The 21,044-nt window shown below is 44.4% G+C and overlaps 1 protein-coding gene across 1 annotated transcript; it reads right to left on the bottom strand.

The window, feature by feature from the left end:
- Positions 1-1,457: 1,457 nt before the first annotated feature.
- On the bottom strand, positions 1,458-19,012 carry LOC142055639 (syntabulin-like). The gene is made up of 6 exons (XM_075089755.1): positions 18,997-19,012; positions 16,857-16,976; positions 8,669-8,768; positions 5,812-6,015; positions 4,669-4,818; positions 1,458-3,445 (listed from the first exon to the last, which is right to left on the bottom strand). The coding sequence occupies exons 1-6, from the start codon at positions 19,010-19,012 to the stop codon at positions 2,296-2,298; spliced, it is 1,740 nt and encodes a 579-aa protein (XP_074945856.1). The 3' UTR covers positions 1,458-2,295.
- Between the last annotated feature and the right edge of the window lie 2,032 nt (positions 19,013-21,044).

Raw genomic sequence — 21,044 nt, 5'->3', positions numbered from 1 at the left:
AAATGAGTTCAGCCTATTGACATTTTAAATGTAAGTGTAGGTTCATACTGCTTTGTTGCCTGCCTGCTGCAAAAGACACCCATGTAGTCACAGGTGAATCTCTCTCCTAGAACTGAAGATCTAAACTAGTCCTCTAAACTATGCTCCATTTCACCACCACTCAAAGCAAAGATCACTTAAACAATAGTGGCTGTTAAAGAGAAACCCAAAATTGTGATAAAGATGGTAAAATCACATATAAAATATTGTGCTCTCAGCCTTGAACAGACATGCTTTGAAGTAGCAATAAGGCATGTTGTGTCATGTGTTCCAGTCCCATCCCCTCCACCCGCCAACCTATTAATTTTGGCCCTTGTGCCCAGGTACTTAAAAGAAAAGCTTTTGAAAGTGACTTTGCAGCAACTATGTATTGCAGTAGTGTCATAAGGCAAGTCAAGTGGCCTGCAGGAACCCAACAAGGTAGGTGAGCGTGGAAGAGGAAGTTGCTGGCAGAGGAAGCAAGGCGCTCTCGTGTTCTCATCTTTGTGAACTCTTGGAGCCTGTGTTACATCAACATGCCTGTTTGATTCCTCTTCCTCAGTGAAATGCTTAATGAACACTAGGGAATCTGTTGCAAACACAAGTAATTCAGAACCCAGGCATTACAAGGATGCAAAAGGTCTCTCTCTGAATTGCCTCTGTAAGCATTGGTGCATGTCACCCTCTTGAGTGTTGCAAATGCTCCCCACATGCTGGCCAACTATTCCTCCTTCCTTGTGGCTAATAACTCCATTCTTCCCCAAAGCGGCAGGGCAGCGCATGGCGTTGTCTGGCTTCACTAGGCTTCTTCTGCTCTGGGTTGCACAGAGAAATATTACACTTGCTTTGCTGGAGGGGAGAACAGGAAGCCAGTGAGGTTTAACCGGCCAGAGGTGTTGTTGAAAGGTTGGGTGGAGGCAGGCAAACACCGCTATGTCGCCTGTTGGTTAGCATTGCCCTCCTCTGAACTATGCACGGATTTCAAGTTTTGGACAGGAAGAATTTGTGGTTTGATGGTCACAGTGGCATCTCGGTGGGCACACTGAGACTGCATGGCTCTCAGATTAATTAAACAAGGTATTCTGGACTTCTGTTAAACGCCGGGAAGACTGACACTCTCCTGGCAGCACAGAAATGAGCAGTTACAAGCTTCTGGAAGATTGCATTGAATTAAAGATTAGGCACTTGCATTTGTTAACTCAGCATGGGCGCAGTCATGCAGGTGGCATGTGTGTCCACCGACCAACTGGAGCCTTTTTCTCTGCCTGAGTGCTTATGCTTGGAGCTGTAATGAAGTTTTTCTCAGCAGAATTCTCTTCTTTGGGTCCTGATGGTTCCTTATGCCCTGATACAGTGCCTCCGCCAGCTCTGCCTGTGCCCAATAGCTCAGCTGAGACCGGCTATTCTATATGGCTTTGCTACAATAAAACACTCACACATTTACCATTTCTAACAGGCTTCATTGAACTTGTGATTATAAAGGTAATTTACAATGAAACAATTAAATAAACAATAAGCTAAAGCACAATACATTTCAAAGGGCTCATATGACTACAACATTCCAACACATTAAAACTTTAAAACAACATTAACACTCAAATTGTACCTACACCTATACTTATCTTTCTAACACGTTTCAAGACTCTCAACAAAGTACCTTTTTGGTTACAGTCCCTGTAAACACACAAGACCGGTGAAACACTCAAGCAATTGTACAACTGAGAAGAACACTACACAAGACAGGAACAAACAATGTGCTGGAAACTGCCTGGGGAATAGGGGGTTTACCTCTAAATTGAACTGACTCTTTGGACAACGAATGGATAACACTAGCATGCTCTCTGGAATACATGTGTGACATCCTTAGCGGGAACAAGCCTCCGTGTCACTCAACACTGTAATTTCACAAAAGCTTTAGGTTAGTGCTGCCTAAAGAAATAGCCCACCTTTCTCTGGCCATTTGCTCCCGTGCACGTCTCACGCTACTCTTGAGCCAGTGCAAAGGGCTGGTATATTTGCCCAGTGAAGCAGCCAGGGAAACTCATTGAGCTTAACAAACAACAAATTAACATTCAGCAAACAAACATGAAAGAGAACTCACTGTATTCTCCTTGATCTCCCTGGTCATGTTCACTGTGCAGATATGTTGGCACCAGAAAGACACCAGCGCGGTGGGGTGGGGGGGTGGGGAACATGGTGACTGGGAGCAGGAGGACTATTTCTGTAGGCAGCAGTACTCTCAAAAAACGCCAGTTACAGACATCCTGTAGAAAGGCTTTACCTTTTCCATTCTGAAACAAGTAACATGTTTTCAAACCGATTTATAGGGCAAATCAAATAGTCAAGAGCAAAACGGTGGACTAAGACAGAACTGCAAAACAACGCTCTAGTACTGTAAATGAGATCTGTTCCTGCTCCATGAGTACTGAAAGGCTGCATGATAGTTGGTACAACAGGGGCTGCTACAGCCAGATCGCTGGCGAGTCTGCTGCTCCAGTATCTCTTCTTTATTCCTGTCTGAGAAACAGTATTGACGTACCCAAAGACTTCATCATCATGAGGTTCTGTAAAATCAAGTTCTTCCACAAAATGGTTTTCATTAACTCCGTGCTCCACCTTCCTGCATGGAGGTGTCACAGGAGACAAAAGGATGGTAGAGTTTGGCTCACCTGGAGTTAAGTCCACTACGATACCAGAATCACTGAGGCTTTCGAGAGAAATTGACCCAATTCCTTCAGTGAAGAAGGCGGGCTTAGAAGACAGGCATCTTGAGCTCTGAGCTCTGAACATGTTTTGAATGAACTGCTCCCCTTCTAGGCTATATGGCACCACATCAGTGTGGATGGTCTGCTCCACCATCATGTTTCTGACTTTCTCCTCCTCCTCCTGGGAAAAAGTTAGTTTTTCATCCAGAACATTTTCAAGCATCTCTTGATTCACAGTAGAATTGGAGGGAGCTGGCTCACTCAACTCAGGGGTTGTGGTGGTCAAACTCTCTTCAAATAAATCAGTCCCGTTAGCTGTGTCCTCATGAAGAAACAGCCCACTATCTGCCAGCTCCTCCAGAGCTTGGTCCTCTGTAGTGGGGCTGTCTGGCATCGTGGTACACAACGGCTTGCCCTCAGAGTCACATGTGTACTCCGGGCGCTGCTCATCTCTCACAGAGCTCTTCAGGGCCATCTCCATGCTCGACACCAAAGATTCCATTTTCTTGTTCTCAATGCTTATTTCTAGGAAGTATTTCTGAAATTTTTTGTCTTTCTCAGCCAAGCTGTTCTTCATGCTCTCAATAACTTGCTTGAGTTCTTTGATTTCCCTCCTTGCTTCCAAGAGGCTCAGCTCCATCTCCACATGATTACACTCGTCTTCGATCCAGTCTTCCTTCATACGTTCCACCTGAGCTTTGAGCTTTTCGATTTCTCTTTCCCTGGAGCAAAATAAAAATATTGTAACACTTCTGGTGACTGCCTAGTTAAAGAGTCAACGTGAGGCTCCACCTGACTGGGGTGGCTATGCTGCAAAGATGCTCCAAGTAAGAAGCAAATTCCTCCATGCATCATTTGCTGCCACCTCTGGGAGAACTGGCAGAGATGTCAGCTGGCTGCCAAGACACACTGGCTGATTCCTAGCCGGAGTCACCAACCTTGCCACACAGCCAGCAGCCTTGTGGGCTATGCTGTGATCCTGGACACTTTGGGGTGAAAGTGGTGGCCTCTGGGTTAGGTCCAACCAGTACAGCGCTTAACATCTCATCTACTGCCTCACCCTGGAGGAAATGACAAACAGCTGCCTGGATGTGTCCCGTGTGCCTGCCAGCAGCTCGTCACGTATAGCCAGAGCCAACAGTGGCCTCAGACAGCAGGATGGCTCAGGGCTGCAGGCACCTGGCTTGCTTTGCACCCGGCTTGCTTTGCACCCCCCCAGCCCAGCATGGATCCAGAGGCTTCTGCCTTCACTTGCAAGCAAGTGGGGAGAAGGGCCCCCTGCGTGAGATCCAGCCCTCACAGGTACAGATGTCGGGCCACCCAAAGCAGGACCAAAGGGTCCATGGGACTCTACCTTGGGGCTCCATTCAAACAACCCTTTGTGCCCGCTTGGGTTGTGTGTGCTGGAAAGCCAGTTCTCAGAGCACAGCTTTAGTAAAAGAGACAACATCTGTTGCTGTGTAACGTACATTGTTGCTTCTTCGCTTAGCATCCATACAAAGTGCTATTGCAAAAAAGTCCATATCTAAGCAACAAAACCACAAGCGGGCACACTAGTTTGTGTCAGAGCTTTTCTTTCATTAGGGGAAAAGGGGGACATTTGTCGTCGTATTTTCTGAGTGAGGTGGAACTTTTTTTATGTACAAAAGGTCTCAGTGCTAAAGTAGGCTGGTGAAGAACTATCCTTTGAAAGTCTTCTATCGGGAAAGTTCAAAAAAAGGGAAAAAGAGACAGCCATATTTGTAACAAAAGTGCACGGTACATATTCACTGAGCACACAATGAAACCTTAAATACCTGAAAACAACCTAATCAGCCCGATCATATTTCAAATCTCTTAATGAAAACTTTACATGGTCAAGAAAAGAGTACAAATGATCAGGACTCCCATCCCTTAATGCTCCTGAATAAATCTTGTCCAGTCTTATTTCTGAAGTGAAATATACCTTTCTGTAACTTTGCACTCGGATTCCTTCAGCTTTTTTTTCAAATGCCGTATTGTAACTTCTTTCTGCTGCAGAGGAGTCAAATACCGCTCCGGATTTTCTGGCTTAGTGCTGCAATTGTGACCACAAGAAATAGATTTCCCTGATCGCCTGAAAAGAAAAAAACCATCACACCATCACATAACATCACTCCTACAGTTCTTCAGTCCTGGCAAAAAGGAACACATCCCATAGACTGATATGGCGCTTGACTCATTTTGGGCTCCTCAGTGTCCACACAAGTGACTCCCTCTGGCAAATCAAAGTACTTGAGAAAATGGCTGATTTGTGGCTATAGTACAAAATTTACTATTTATCATACTTGTTTTCAGTGCCATTACCTCAAATGAGACATTTAACTTTAAAACACCTAGCCATCTCCTCACCCAAAACGGTGCCCGAGAGCAGGCAGCTGGGCCATTGGCAAGGGCACCCAGCTGCAGACACAGCCAGGTAAGGAAGCGTACAGACTGAGTTCAGCTCCACATGTGAGTTAAGAAGCCGAGCACCCTGAAACCTACATTAATCCTGTCTAGCTTTAGGTGTGTATCTGACATGCTTGGCTGTTGAGTTGCCTGGGGTGGGAGGAAAGAGAGAGAAAGGGAGGGAGAGAAACAACAATTTCTTCTCTGCAATACGTGTCGCACGCTCCCGCAGGTATTAGTTTTCTTCCCTGTAGAGGAAACTGCACACAGAGGTACCTAAGGCCGGGCAGGGTGAATTTTCACCCGAGCATACAATATTTTCTATACAACCCCACCCAACTCTCTCCAAAGGAGAAAGGACCTTTCTGTGAAAGAACCAGGAAAGCCACATGAGAACTGACAGCATAAAACCACGGAAAGGAGCCTGCCTTGGAGTGAAAACCAGCTACAAAGTGCTTTGACTAAAAGTAACCTTGAATTTTACAGTACTGAAACAGTAAAACTTCTACATGGGATAGAGCACACTGTTGATTGTCGAGCCACCAATATGAAGAGTCACACCCATGCTGAGGAGCAACACGACCCCTTTGGCAAGCCAGACAACCAGCTGATGCCCCATTTGAGTGCAGAGAAGGTAAGTCAGTGTGCTGAACACCAGGATGCTGAAATAAAGACTTGCCTCGTCACTTGGCTGCTGTCACTTCCTTTGTTTGAGCCTGAGTTGCTTCTGCTGGCTAAAGAAGCCCCATAATTCTGACGGGTGTTCGCAGGACTCGGCTGGTTTTTGCTCAGTGTTGACAAAGGGGCCTTTTCACGGGAAGCAGGTGGGCTGGGTCTGGACTTGTTGGATAAGGATCCATTATTCTGACCATGAAGGCCACAACTGGAGGAGAACCAACATGGTTAAAGCATACTGGATTATCTTTATCACACAACTCATTATGTGTCTTATTTCACGCACAAAGTTGTCTACACACTAAAACAGGTAGATAACTGTGAGTGGCCGGGAAGAAAGTCCTGAAGTCATCAGCCACTGCACACTCTTTCACTGACTGTGGGGCTCTCAGTCTGAATTATGTGATCTAGGGAAACGGTGGCCATTTTCACGTTTCTCTGTGGCTAGCACGGTCCCCACTGACTCCACCAGATCATCCACATTCCCTGAACCTCTGACTCCATTAAGTAATGAGAGGACTGCAGCCTGGGCTAGTGCCAAAAGAACCACGCTTCAGCCTTCCCTGGCCAGACCTGCAGAGAGATGCCTGCTCGTGGAGGTTTGCTCTAAGACTGCTTTCATGCTCCTTGGCAAGCAGCCTGAGGGATCACAGTGTGTGATGAAAACAGATTTGTTTGAGCCACTGTTCCTTTCTCTCTTTGGCATAGAGGGTGCTTCAGCTGCCACTGTCAACTATTCATAGAATCATAGAAGACAACCATAGAATCATTAAGGTTGGAAAAGACCCCTAGGATCATCAAGTCCAACTGTCAACCCAACATCACCAAGTCTCCTAAACCATGCCTTGAGGTGCCACATCTACACATCTTTTAAGTACCTCCAGGAATGGCGACTCTACCACCTCCCTGGGCAGCCTGTTCCAATGCCTGACCATTCATTTATTAGATATAGTTCAAAGCCTACTGTGAGCAGGCTGAAATAGTATTAAAATAGACAAAGAAAACCACAGATTTTTTTCTTCCTTCCTTCCTTCCTTCCTTCCTTCCTTCCTTCCAGTTTCCCTCATACGTATCTACCTTTCTTTTCCCACTCTTTATTAAATAACCTGACTGTCGACTGTGGGCTTGAAAGCAACTGGTATCTGTGCTGCTGGCAACTGCCAAAGGACTGAGGTGCTCTGAGCACAGCTTCCCAAGGCGGGTTCCTCGCTTGCTCACTTGGTTTGTCTTCCTGCACTGCTACACTGCTACCTACATCCTCTCATGGAATTGGTTCTTCTAAACTGTAATGAACGGGGTGGTTTCAGAAAAGAAGAAGGCAAATCCAGCCAACCAAAGAGGCTTGAACATAAAAATTTAAATACCACAGCACTATGAAGCAAGAACTCTTCTCAAGATTCCCTAACTTGGTTTCGTCCCTCCTCTGAAAATGGAACAGTTTATAAGGAAGGTGGCTGCTGCAAACCTTCATCACACTGCTGTGGTTTGGGTGATTTTATAATTATTTTACAATGAAGTGCTGGACTGTGGTTTGTGACAACACTGAGATTTTTCAGAGGAAGTTGAGTCAAACAGTTAAAAGAGAACATATCGCAAAGGAGACCTCTCCTTCCACTTCGTACAGTACAGCATCAACTCTTGGGTGAGGCAGAATTCACATAGACTGTGCGTAACGCAGCAATGCAATTGAAGGAGCATTATTACAGAGGACCTCTGTCTAATTAAGTGGGTCAGGATGCTCTAATTTAAAGTTACATTTAAATGCACAGAAATACATGCAATGATACAGAATCTTACTGCAAGTAAGGTGATTTTAGGGCTTCATATTATACTTAGTATTTTTCACACACACACACACACCCCCCCCGGCTAGTACCTTTACTGGTTAGATTTAATCTAGAGAGTGCTTAGGTAATGTTTATTTTTCTAACAGTCTCATGACACAGATAGGAAACTGCTCATTAAGCATCATTCTGCCAATCTCTGTGCACTGGGGCACACTCCGACCTCAGAGACATCTGTGTGACTTAAGCATAGAGGTATCCCACTGCCAGTCCCGGCCTGGCCTACCTGCCAGCACTTCCACAAAGGGCAGGAAACCCGTCCTGTCAATCTGAACTCTTTCCACCTACTCCAAAAAATGTAACCAGCAGGGATTTTGTGGGTGGAGCACAATGTGCGCTGCTCCACCCAAATGTCCTCACCCTCGCATTCACAAGCTCTCTGGATTTGCACTTCACAAATGATAGGGAGAAATCTTACAGAAATCTTTCTTGAAAGATTTGTTTAGATAGATAACTCATTTATATATTTTTTTTTATTTGCATATAGTTTTAGTTACAGAAAGGTTGGGCAAGGGTGTTGAATACAAAAGCATCAAAGGCAATATTGTCTACTTCTTCCTACAAAAAATAAGGTCATGACCTGGAAAGGGACATGCCAAGCTGACAGTTTATTACAAAGAGAAAACAGTGATAAGACCACAAGGTTAAGGTTAACTTCTTAGAGGTACTGCTGTTAAGCAACATACACCCAGTTGTCTCCTCCTCCACTCCAGCTGAAGTCTTTTCTGTCTTACCTGAGGGTATCTCCCATACTTGTTATGAACAAACAACAAAAAAATACCTGTCGGCTGATCTGGCCTACTGACATGTTTTGGTCTCAAAAAATATAGCTTTTTTTTCCCCTTTCTCATATTACAGTTCTCATCAGCGTAAGTGCTGCCCAAGAGCATAGTGTTAGCCAAATTGTTTCAAAACTCACACTAGTGGTATTTTATGTATTAGCTGCAAGGCCTTACATAGTAGTCTCTCTCTGCACTAGCAACTCTCTCACTCTTCAGGAAAAATTGCTTTGCTTACTTGTGAGAAAAAGACCTTTTGCTTCCAGCAGCCGACACATGGGCTTCAGGCACTGAGGTACAGCCTGTGTTGCTTGAAGAGCTAAAATTGGTTTTAACCCCTGGAAAAGAAAGGGGACGAGTAAAAACACAGTGGAAATCATAACTCAAAGGCTGTTTTAAAAATGACGATGAACAACAGGCATCATCCCTTTGCCCATCCTGTGTGAATTTTAGCAGTTGCATGAATTTTCCAACATCCCTGATGTCAAGCACGTGATTTGTTCTGGATTTGCAACATTTCTTCAGAAGTGGCACTTAAACAAGAGCAGAGAAAAACCATTTGGACACAAACCCCTCACACTAAAGAAGCCCTTTTAGGACACGGCTAGGAACATTTGTTGTGACAACCTGTTCGCTTTCTTACAGCCGTCAATACAAGAATCAGGCTGCTCACACAGCTCCTGCAGCAGCACACAACTGTAACTGCAGATTTTGCTTGCTTTAAACCATATGAAAAGACTACGCGCTGGGGGAAAAGCCGCTTCCGTTTTGGTTTCTGAGACGATGTACACATACATGCATATGTACATATAAATGTGTATAGGCTAATAGGGTATATGTGTCTGCGTATGTACACACATATGCAGGTTCTCGTGGCACACAGAAGGACAGTAAAGCAGCTCTAATAGCCTTAAATCAATCCAATAATCACGCGCGGCTCTCAAGTGCTTCTGGGGTGTTAAGCCATCTACCTGATTTCTGACTTTCTATGGATCACAGCTTTTATTTCCCAAGCCCTGGCATGTACAGGGAAAACCGCTTTCATTTTGCTACAATCAGTAGTAGGTAGAGCTACTAAGAAAGTCTTATCACCTGGAAAAATACCCACCCTAAAGTTAGGATTTTTTTCAGTCTGTCACTCAAATGGCAGATGTCCAAAGCCATATCTGGGCCTTACACTGCAAAGCCACAATATTGTACGATGACTTTAATCTGAGGGAATGGAAATAACTTTCCAACATCCTTTAAACAGCTGGTCGGGGGGAGCATCTCTCACCTGAGAATTTCTGGGCACCATCTCACGCACAGACACCCCCAGCCAGCAGCTGCAGACTTACCATGAACCCCATTTTTGCTATATTTTCCATGATGCATCTGCAGATACCATCATCCCCCACTGGGGTGGATAAACCTTCAGCTGCACAGTCTTTCTTAAATCCTTTGCAGAACTGATGGTGATGTGCACGGCTTGTACCCCAGTTGACTAGGTTTGTCGCTGTGACAATGTGATTGCGAAAGCTCACACATCTAAGTCCCAGAACAACCCACCTAAGCAGCATTAACCATGAAAGAGGCTGCCATTTCTCAAAAACCATTTCTTTTGTCTGAACTGGCTATAACACTTGTTTTGCCCTGATCTGAGACTCCCCTGACTAAGAGGATTGTCTTACCCACCATTTCCCACAAAGGATACCACATATTGAGTCATCAGCTTAAGCGGTATCTCAGTTGAAATTCATTCATACATATATTTCCATGCTGCAGCCACTCAGTGTCACAGTGCTGGCAGGCAAGACAACTTGGCACTATGCTCTGACGGAAACGCTCATGCCACGCGTAGTGGCATCCAACACTGAGAGGCCCGTCACTCTGGCCCCAGCCCACCTTGCAGCAGGCTACAAGCAGCAGCACACCCACTCCCCAGGAGCAGAGCTGTGCACCGCTCTGTGCAACGGGAAGAACAACACAGTGATGGCCAGCAAAGTACTGCAACGTTTTCCAGGATTGCTTCTTGCCTGCAAGACACTGGAGTGAAATAGTGCAGTATCAAGTGCTGTCCCTGCACTTTATTGCTCAGTGGGCAACGGCACTGAGCTAAGAGAGTGCTGCAAACAGCATCATGCTTTCTGCACTGCCTTTTAGCCTCCTTGCTGCCCTGACAGCACCACTACAGTCACCTAGCTCTAGCTGACATGGAGGGGAGAGGGGAGCCTGCAACCCCACGACTGCATGCTGTGCTGCCCATGATGAGGAGTGCAGGCAGTGCCAGCTGGCACAACCCAGGCAGAGGCAGAAAAGGCAGTGAGGGTAGGTCAGACGTGTGTGCACATCTGCCCCATGGGTTGGAGGACCACTGCTTAGGGAGCTAACACCGTCCTGCCACAGCATTGCAATTGGCTGGGCAAGGTAGAACAGCTTAGGTATACTTGGTCTGCCAGGACAGTATGCAACCGCATCACATACGTACGTATGTATATGGAGCCAGTATATACATTTCTTACACAGATCCACACAATAACCATACACCACAAGCAATCTAGGAAAGAAAACCAGACTGCTCACATGCACGAACAAATGTAAGAAAAAGAAGCTGCACAGAAGTGATGAAGTCTTGCTTCAGCATTTCCGGCTTTTCTTCAGATAACACCCTTTAAAAAATGACCCATGTTGAGGGCAAAGGCTGCCAGCAGGGAATGTACTCAATTCACAGTGTCAAGCTCAGCTGACAGCGTGTTTTTGTTCCAGTCCCTGGCCTTTGACTTACTATGCGATTTACTATTACTATACATGAGACTCTTGCCTTGCACTTTGCTATAAATTTCACATCCAACAGTAACTGCGTAAATGCAGATATAATCCTGGGAGCAAGGATCAGGACTCTCCTCCACGTAGACTGCTCTATTCTTTGTGTGACAGAGAAGCTGCTCCCATGTGCTCTGCCGCTGCCCATGTCCGAAAGATACCCTCTACTACCACGAGGTCTAAAGCCAGTGGAGGAAGCTGATGATGCTCTGTAGGTTGCAGTGGTTGAGAACTCTTGTGAGAGGTGTGGATTTGAACTCCTTTGGTCTAAGGAGGGCACTGAACTCAGATCTTTTCCCCGAGCTCTACTTGCTCAGCTGCCACACAAAACAGGGTGGGTGGTAGCACCAGTGCTGGCCGTAGTTCAAAGCAATGAAACGTGCTGGTTGCTGGCACTCACAGAGGTGGTCTGGCTCTGGTACAGAGGTTCAGAGTGAATGTGAGGCACGTGCATGGGCGCAAGCAGGGTACAAGTAGGTGGCCAAATCTGGGAGACGGGCACGCCTCTCTGGCCTCTCCTGTGGACTGGGGGAGGTACGTTCCTGCCTGGCATGCTCTCTGCTGTGAATCTTGGATTGTAGTACCTAACCACCCCCTCTTATTTTATATGCAGTTTAGTCATCAAGCTCAGACTTGCAAGTTGTGCTCCCAGAATGACAGTGAGATCCTGAGCACAGCAATGCCTGGCATCAGCATCCCCTCCCCTATCCCACTGCGCTGGCCAAAGAAGCTATCACTTATCACTCTTGGGTGGACATCTACCTGACTGCTTGCCTGTGCTCTCTCATCAGACAGATCTGTTAATCATGTTGCAGCTGATTGCACAGCGCAGTAACAGCTGATAAATTGGCAGCTGGCAAACATGCAGTCAGAGAAGACGTGGAGCAAAACTTTCAGTGTGGGTGACCATCAACTGTTCAAACCTGCTGGGTGAGGAGACTTCCAGCTCAATACCAGGCAGAAGACTTTGGGGAAGAACTTCAACGCAGATCCTGCTTCCCTGCATTTAGATCTAAACTTGATTTTACTTGATCCCCTCAATTCATACTGCTGGTTGTGCGATCTAAACTAATTATGCATCTTGCTTTTTGCTCATCTAGTTCACCTACTTTTCTTACTTTGGAAGAAAGTTTGTTATCAAATAACCAAAATTTATCTCATTAAGCAGTTTTCCAATCTCATCTAAATACTATAGCTTTGGTAGTAATCTGAACTGCATTCATGCAAAGTATAAGCACTGCAGATCTCAAAATAAATATGGAATGTGGCTTGTGTATGCTGTGAAACCACAGTCAGTCAAGCTCATCTCTAAAAACAGTCACTACAAACTAATTACTGAGATTGGCTGAGAGCCATCATGTAGACTCTGCATATCACTGTATCCTGAGCCAGCATTTTTCTTCATTGTTTTTAATTCATGGATTTGCAGAGCAGCCACGATCAGATGTTGGAACAGACAAAGAGCATTACATAGTGGGTTTTTTTCCTGCTTTATATACCTTACAGAGATTCTTCGTACGGAAATTAGCCTGACCTAATTATTTTTTGTGATTCTATATGCAGTTTGAGCTCTTCTAACACCACTTTAGAACAGCTGCCAGCAATTTTCCCTTCTCATCCTGAAATTACCTTTGTTGGGGGAACACATGTTCACGGAGAAGAGAACAGTCTGGACAACTTATCTTTCTGTTCAAACCAAAAGGCTCTTTCGATCAGAGATGGAAGGATGCTACTTTGCTACTCCAACCTCATTAGAAACATTGAGACTGGAGGTTCAAGAAATACCAATAGATGTATAACATGATACTCAACTTGTATATGACAGTTTTGGAAAAACCTCCGTGATGTGTAAATCCACCTACGGACAAGTCTTTAATAAGGAAGCATGTGGTGTCACCTCAGGAGTTTTCTCATATGCCTGGCAGTACTACCTGGTCTGCTTGAATAGAAATGAATAGGCTGGTCAGAAGTACTTTTAGAAGCTGGAAAACATCATCTTTGGCAGGGATGACTTAACAGGACACAGAAAGGGAGTGAACTCGGTCATAGACTAGGTCAACATCCCAGCCGTCCCGTTATGTTGGTGGCAGAAGTTTAACAAAGGGCTTTCAGAGGCCTCTTCAACACATCTCCTAAATCTGGTTCCAATGCACAAGGAGGAGAGAGGCTGGCTGGTGCACAGCAACAAACCCCGCAGGCATGCATTCACAGCAGCAAATGCTGCAGGTATGTGTCCACAGCATATATGCAAACGCATGAAATCACATGCTAAACCTGATTCAGCTGAAAGCTTTTGCACAATCACCCTTAATATAAGGCACATGGTTTTCATTCTAATGTGCATTTTAAACATTTTAAATCAGTTTTACATGTTTTCAACAGGGAAGAGAAAACCACCAGAATGAGAAACATATCTGAGAGGTAACTAACTAAGCAGCCCTGCAATCCCAGGATCAAAAGCAAAATTTGTCATAAAGCTAGTCAAACATTTACTGTAACGCACACCTTGAAATTATTACAAAAAACTAATAGAGATCAAGTGCCATCTACTGAAACGAACAGTAAAACCCTACCCAGTATATTGATTGGTTGCCTAAACTATATTTTTATAGTTATAAAGAAAGACAAGGTGGGTCTCAAAGCAATGAATGTCAAGTTACGACTGCTGTCATTTGCTTGTTTTTCCCCCCAGTAGCACTCTTAGCATTAAGGAACACTAAGGACAGACATGAAGCCTGTGCTTTTTCAGCCTATTAATCCTTGAGGGTTTGCGGTCACACCGTATTCTGCCAACTTTAGCAAAGACTCACAGCCTGCCAGGTGCCCAGACTTCGAAAGCCAACAACTTCCTATTACTTAGAGAATTTCAGAAGGGAGGAACAGACGACCTGTAATGAAATGCCTCAACATGGAAGCAAGACAAGGCTTGTAATCCAAATAAAATACAAAACAAACTCTGCAGAATTTTCATTTCCTTTAAACACAGCTTACATAACAGTACACCTAAGATACGGTATTATAAGGTACATCTACTGTTTTGTTACAACACATTAAAAGTAATACATTTCAAGCTCCTTGGGGAAGCGATGTCCACCTTGCAGCGGCTGGAGCAGGATTTATGAAAGGATGCCAGGGCCCCAGCTCCACGGGGGGAATTTTGGAAGTAGCGCTCTCCCTATCTGCCACCTCACTTGAGAAATCCCGCTCTCAATCAGCAGAGTGTCTCAGCTATGTGAAACTCTTGTTTCTGGGCATGCCTAGAAGCAGGTCAGCTTTAAAAGAGCTCGGTGCCTGGCTCCTCTCCAAAGACCAGGCTGGGTGTTTCACACTACACAAAAGACATCAGGGTCCACACAAAAGCAGCCCAAGGAAAGCTCTCTTCTGCTCTCTGCTTTACTGGAGAAAGGATCCACCTGGGATTTGCAGGGCCAGATTTAGCTTTGAACTGGGAGGAGGCTGCACATCATCTCCCCATCACACCACCTGGGACACGCACTGCGTCCAGCTGTAAGAACCAGGGGAGGAGATGGGGTTCCTGTCCTCTCAGCTTATCGGGGCCTTCTCCAGCTCCTCCACAGATTCACCCAGTTTAGGGTGCCTGCACGTCTTTGTCACCCGTTGCTACATACATAGTGGAATCCAAACAGGCCTGAATTTCCCACAGCTCCCCTGCCTCCATCAGGAGACCCTGCCTAACCCCTGCACCCAACACACCTGAGAAAAGTAAGTTCTACAATCTAGAGTTTTGGGCAAAGTTGGGCAACCTCTGTCTAGTTGCTCTATCAGATGCTGGGTTTTATTTTCTTTTCATAATTGTGGTTTATTTATTGGAACAGGGACTGGGCATGCATTTCCCCCTTCTTCCAGGCTCTTCCTAATCTCGGAATCATAACGACAGGTGAGGACCAAAAGAGATTGAAGGCATCTAAAACACAGCTTCCCCAGGATTTATATAGCTAGGTACGTAAAAGCAAGCAAATGTTCAAAATGCCACCGCTATCTGCAAAGTCCTGCTTAGTTGTTTATGGCTGAGTTTCCACTGTTGAGCCCATTAACCACCAACTTCCCCAATGTCCATATACCACAGTGAAACCAAATCAGTCAGGTTTGCATGGCTAAGATAAAGACGTTCCCTTAGCTTTCTATGCCTGCATACAAATACAGATATATAAACAGAAGGAATATAGAGACATATCCACTCAACACTGCTCAAAAAGGATTAAAAGATGTCACTCTAAAGCACAAAAAAAAAATTTCTGAGTGATTTGGTCACCAAAAAACAAAGTTCAGAGAGCACTGAAACTATTTCTGATTTTAATTCAAACATGGCCAGATAATGGAAAAACAGAATTTTCTACTTTCTGTCTGAAATGATGCTTTAATTTTGAGAACTGTCAAATTCCTTTCTTCTTTTAAAAAAGGGGTACAAATATTTTGATATTTTTATTGCTTTAATTTAACTAATTCCTAATTAAAACTAAATCCTTTCCGTTTTTTAATTTTAAAAAAATTACATTTAAAAATTAAAATTAAATAAATTGATTTAATTAAATAAATTTAAAATATAAAATTTAAAATTTAAAAATAAATTTAAAATGTATTTAATTAAGTACATTAATTAAAGCCTTAAAATATCTCTAAGCATTCTAAATATTTTAGATTGAAGATTGTCTTTGTTCAGTCTAGAGAAAGGCTTTCTTTAATGTTTTGATTTGGTCAACAACAATGATGACAGGATTACAGGGCACTGTTTATGAAGGAAGATTAAGGGAATACAATTTGTGTATTCTAATCAGTCTGGCAACACTCTATCATGGGGAGGAGGAATACAGCTGGAAAACTGTAAAGAAAACCATTTAACAGCAACACAGGATTCTGGCTACGATGCATGTTATGTCATGAAAAATTACTTTAAATAAAAACTGATGTTTGGTGGAAGTGCTCATAGTAGAATGTAGCTGGAGTATGTTCAGAATATTTTAACCAGGGCATCAGAAAACTATTTTCAACATTGGCATAAATAATACAGATTGTAAATTACAAGCAGAGCACCAAGAAAAAAAAAAATCTCCTAAGAGAAGATTTATAATGGCCTTTCCATAGGCACAGTATTTCCTTCCGTACAGGTGAAGCGGGCTGAAAACCATGGAAAACAGCCAGAAAGAGCAGAACACTTGCTGCAGTAGATACACAAATTGCAAAGCCTGCTCCAGCTTGACCTCACACATATTTTAAAAAAAATACTTAAGAGCGTGCAGTGTGTGTAGCATCGGTTTCTCTTATTTGACTCATATTCCATAACGAATGAGCAGAAGAGAGAAAAAAAGCTTCTTAAATATAAAAAAGACTTTTTTTTTTTTCACTAAAGATCACAGCTCTTGCCATCTTCCATACCTGCCTCAACTCTGACCTCTAAACCTCAGTGCCCTTCTTACGCCAGGAGCTCAGCCATCTTTTCCAGATGGAGGAGGAGCATGTCCCTACAGTCCCCAGGAGACCTGCATCTCTATCAAAAGGCATTTGGCACTAAAAGGTGAATTGGCTGGCACAGGTCTCACCTTGTCCAACAGCCCAGCGGCTGAGGCGCTCCCTGCAAAAGTCCCATATCTGCATCCCCTACTTACTCAGATTTGCAGTTGGAGCCGTGGCTTTCTCACGGACCACGCGCAAGGCTGAGCTTGAGGTTGCAGGCGTCCCGAGGCGAGAATCTCCCTTTAACAGTTGGCGTCCCACTTTCAGGAGATCTGGAGTGGTATCAGGACAATTAATGGGCCAGAGAGAGAGAGAGAGAGAGAGAGAGGAGAGTTATGGTGTGCCTGCTGGGTACTTGGCTTCAAACCCCCAGTACAAGAGTAACTAGATTATACAAAGTGGAAGAGCTTCCCTGGGAGCAGACTCCCTGCATCCCCTCAGCCTGCTCAGCGGCCTGCTACTAGGGCACTCGTCTCCTTTGTGCTCAAGTCCAGCCTCCAAAAGAGGCAAACAGATCTAAGTAGAAGTTTCTTTTCCCTTTACTGAACTAAGTAACAGGCATCTCCTTTTAATGTTCTTTTCCTTTGTGAGGAAGGACATAAGCACCTAAGTGCGCAAGATTTGTGCCCGAGACCCTGAATTGTAGGTGGCCTGTGCCACCAGCCCAGAGCTGAGCAGATCATTGCTTAGGACAGATGGGATTCAGGCTTTTGCCTTTTACTTGCCCATTCCTCCTTTGTAACTTGCTGACTTCTTTTCAGGATCCTCTATTATCTCTGTGATGTCTGGGTGCCTGCTGCAGCCCGAGAGTCTTCTGAACAAAAGGAGATATATGTCTTGAGGGGCCTCAGCCCAACCACGTCCCTACTAAGCAACATCAACAATAATTTTTTAGAAAGGGTGGATCATACAATCTGTGACATTTTTCTAGAACACTTTAATTTAACAGGAACTTGCAGATTTGGGTTCAAAAATACAAAACACTTGAAAGCCAAAACAGTCTTTGTAGGTGCTACTTTGTTTATTCGTCTTTGAAAGAAATACGTGGCCCTTTGAATGTGTTATCCACACCAATTCAACTCAATTTGTTGAAATTCAAACTCCAAATCTAAAACATATAAAAATCCTAAATAAAAAAACATAGCGCTATGCTCATAATTTTTCAAAGATGCTTTTTCAGCATCTTTTGCTCAAAATATTTCTCTTCCAATTATATTCCGTTCTTATCTCTTGGAAGTTATACAGCACTTTTTTCACTTCAGTGCAATTCAGTTAGCTTATACCCTAAAAATTCTTCACTCCTGCTAACAAAATTCACGGTGCAACGGGAGATACAGGCTGTCCATGTGCAATGCTAGGTGCTTTGGGCAGCGGTCCTCAGAAACAGGACAAACGGACAGTGCCCAAGCCTATGAGGGATGAACAGGAGAGGAAGAGGCATCTAATTAGACTTACTTGAAGATCCAAGCGTGATCTTCAAACACAAACTTTCTTCCGCAAATGAATGTCTAAGACTGGGTTTCCTTTCTGTTAAACAAAAAAAAAAAATAAAAAAAGAAAAAGAAAAAGAAAAGAGACAGAAACCGTACTTGGCTTCAGTAAAGGCTAACAGCAGAGCTGTCATAGACCTGATGAGGAACACAGGAGATTGGGGTGGGATTCATCTGACTAAGCATGGATGTCTCTAATGTAGACACCCATGTCTGAGCCAGCCTTGGTCCCATATTTAGGCAACCAAGAGTTCGTCAATATAACCAGTGAGTTCAAGGTACTCCCTCACCCCCGAAACAGCTCCCACAACGGCCAGGAGAGAAATGGCAGATTCACCTGTTCAAGCTGTTCCACTTCTGACCAGCAATGGGACCAGTCACTGGAGCAGACAAGGGGGGTGCCCCCCCATCTGCAGCCCACAGCTCCTGAAGGTTGTCTAAGGAGACCCGTAGATTCGGTTTTCACCTCTTCTGAATCACAAATACCGAGGGATTTACCCCAGGCAGAGGAGCCCCAGCGGGATCCGCCGCCTGCGCTGGGTCCGTTGACCCAACTGGCAGGGACCGGTCAAAAGCTGCCACAGGGGGGACCCAGGCGTTCCGATGCACGCGGAGGGGGCTGGGCTATGCAAATGAGGGAACCCCCCAGCAGCCGCTTCCCCCCTGCTGCCAGCCGCCAGACCTCACAGCACCAGCTGCTACAACACACCAAGCCTTCACAGGGTGACGCCTCTCTGTGCTCAACTCCGGGATGCAAGCTTCGAGGTTAGCGCGGGCTTCAGCCTGGGCACGGCATCCTCGCTCACGGAGGGCGACATGCGCGTGCTCATTTCCCTCTGAAAGAGTTAAAAATAACATTAGAAACCCTCAAGCTGACACAACAACATCTTCAACTCGTTTAAACTAGACACAGGAGATGTTTCTGTGATCCTAGTTTTTAAGAACAAAAATACATGCTTTTTTGAGCCTTCAGCCGTTTTAATGCTGACTGTACTCCAGCAGTGCTTATTGAGAATGAAATCCATGTGCAGAAAAAGTAAGGATCTCCCTTAGCTGCCTGTGTCTGGGTACCTATTGGTGCTCAGTTAATATCTGGAAGTGTCTTAGACTGGAATCATTTTTGTGTAGTAATGGAGGGCTGTGTTCCGTTAAGTAACAGGGAAGACTATATCCTGTGACCTTTTCTCTGGTGGCTTGGTATTTATGTGTAGCAGTTGAAATAAGCCCAATATGGCTTCCTGGACACCAAAGCGTTCTGGAAGACAGTGCTGAGCAGTAGGCTACTAGTGCCTGCAAAGTTCCTGTAGTCTCTTTCTTCCCCACTCCCCAGCAGATTCTGGGCTGAGATGCACCCAAATTTTCCAGGCAGTGATCAACATAGTGGATGATAAAATGGGATTTTCCTTTAAACTGGATTTTCAGTTAATTGAAGTTAGTTAGAACTTGGTTGCTTCTGCAAATTGTAGATACCTATCTGCACCTTTAGACTTTCTAAATGCCAACGAATTTATTTTTTTTCCCAACAGGAACAGTCAAGCTAAATGCTCTTTGGCTGAATAAGCAGCACTGTATAAAATGTCTCGTGTGTGAAAATGTTTTTTGTGCATTTATAATCGTGTTGAAGTAAAAGAATAGTATGAAGTCGTTCTTCTTACAGTTATTCAGTAGGTCTACAGTAAGTAAAAACACGCTGGAATAAGAAGGTCTGCTAAGAGTGTGCTAACAGTGATTATAATAAGTGTTCTGTTAACCAGTGAGTTGGGTTTTTCCGGGCATAAATTGTGTTAGGAATGCAAAGCAAGGCTGACATCAGGAATGAATACTTCCCTGGTTTAAACAGCTTGCATCATTCCATCCAAACTCCGCTCAAATTCTTGCTTTGGAACCCAGAAAGAATGAGTCACCTGTGGCTGTAGTTCATCATAGGTGCCTCTTTATTGAGAAACGAAACCTTTTCTGAGCCTGAAAGGTCGTAGCTTTATGTTGAATATGCATAGGAAGTTTGGAATAGAGATCAATGTTTGGAATAATGACCAAGTAAAAGAGCAGTGAAAAGGTAATCACTTTGTGGTTGTATTTATTGCTTGTATTTATTTTTCAGTGACTTCAGTTCCTCTGTCTGAGGTAATGTGAAGGTCTCCTCTCATTTGGATGCTACTGGAGTCCAATAAAATTACTCAGCCAGCGGAGTGCATGGAAACCACCTCTCTGTGCAGAGGAGTTGTGTGTTGTGCAGTTTATAGGGTGGGGCAGAAACATGATCTGCTGTGACTGTCCTCGCTTCAGAATTGCAAATGAATAGCAGCACTGCTTAACGCCTCATGTGGCTTTTTGGAATACCGCTGCCTTTACATGCAGGCTAGTGCGCATATACCGTCTTCCTTTCTGCATCAGTTCAGAGGTGCAGGGAACATACAAAAATCTGCTACTGTAAAGTGGCAAACATTATTACTCTGCATATGCTAGACTGACAGCACTGTCACCTACCTGGCCTTCTGGTGGAATGTACAACAGTGGGACATCACCTCAAAAACACCGTTGGGAATTCCGTTAACTTGGGAGGTAGATCCTGATGCAAATTACTAATTTCATTCTTCCATGACAGACAGCAGAGCAGCTTAACAGAGCATAGGGAAACTTCTGGCCATTAATAATCAATGAAGGTGAAACCGTGAAGGTACTGAATAAGTGCAGTCTCTCTCCTGTCCTGCCCAGTCCAAAGATAATATGAAGCCTTGGTACCTCAAATACTTCTAAGTTTTGTGTGCCCAGTTTGTCCATAGTTGGCATCTACCAGACACGGCTGCATCCAATGATGACAGCTTTTAATTCTCTGCATTTTACACACTT

This window comes from Phalacrocorax aristotelis, chromosome 3 (assembly GCF_949628215.1).
Source record: "Phalacrocorax aristotelis chromosome 3, bGulAri2.1, whole genome shotgun sequence".
Lineage (NCBI taxonomy): Eukaryota > Metazoa > Chordata > Aves > Suliformes > Phalacrocoracidae > Phalacrocorax > Phalacrocorax aristotelis.
Note: the sequence above shows the minus strand (reverse complement) of the source record. Positions and strands in the feature narration are given on the sequence as shown.

Coding starts and splice junctions, on each gene's coding strand:
- LOC142055639 (XM_075089755.1), bottom strand. Junction 8,769..16,856: donor GGCTCCAACTGCAAATCTGA/GTAAGTAGGGGA, acceptor TTTCTTTTCCAG/GGGTTAAAACCAATTTTAGC. Junction 4,819..5,811: donor GACAGCAGCCAAGTGACGAG/GCAAGTCTTTAT, acceptor TTTTCTTTTCAG/GCGATCAGGGAAATCTATTT.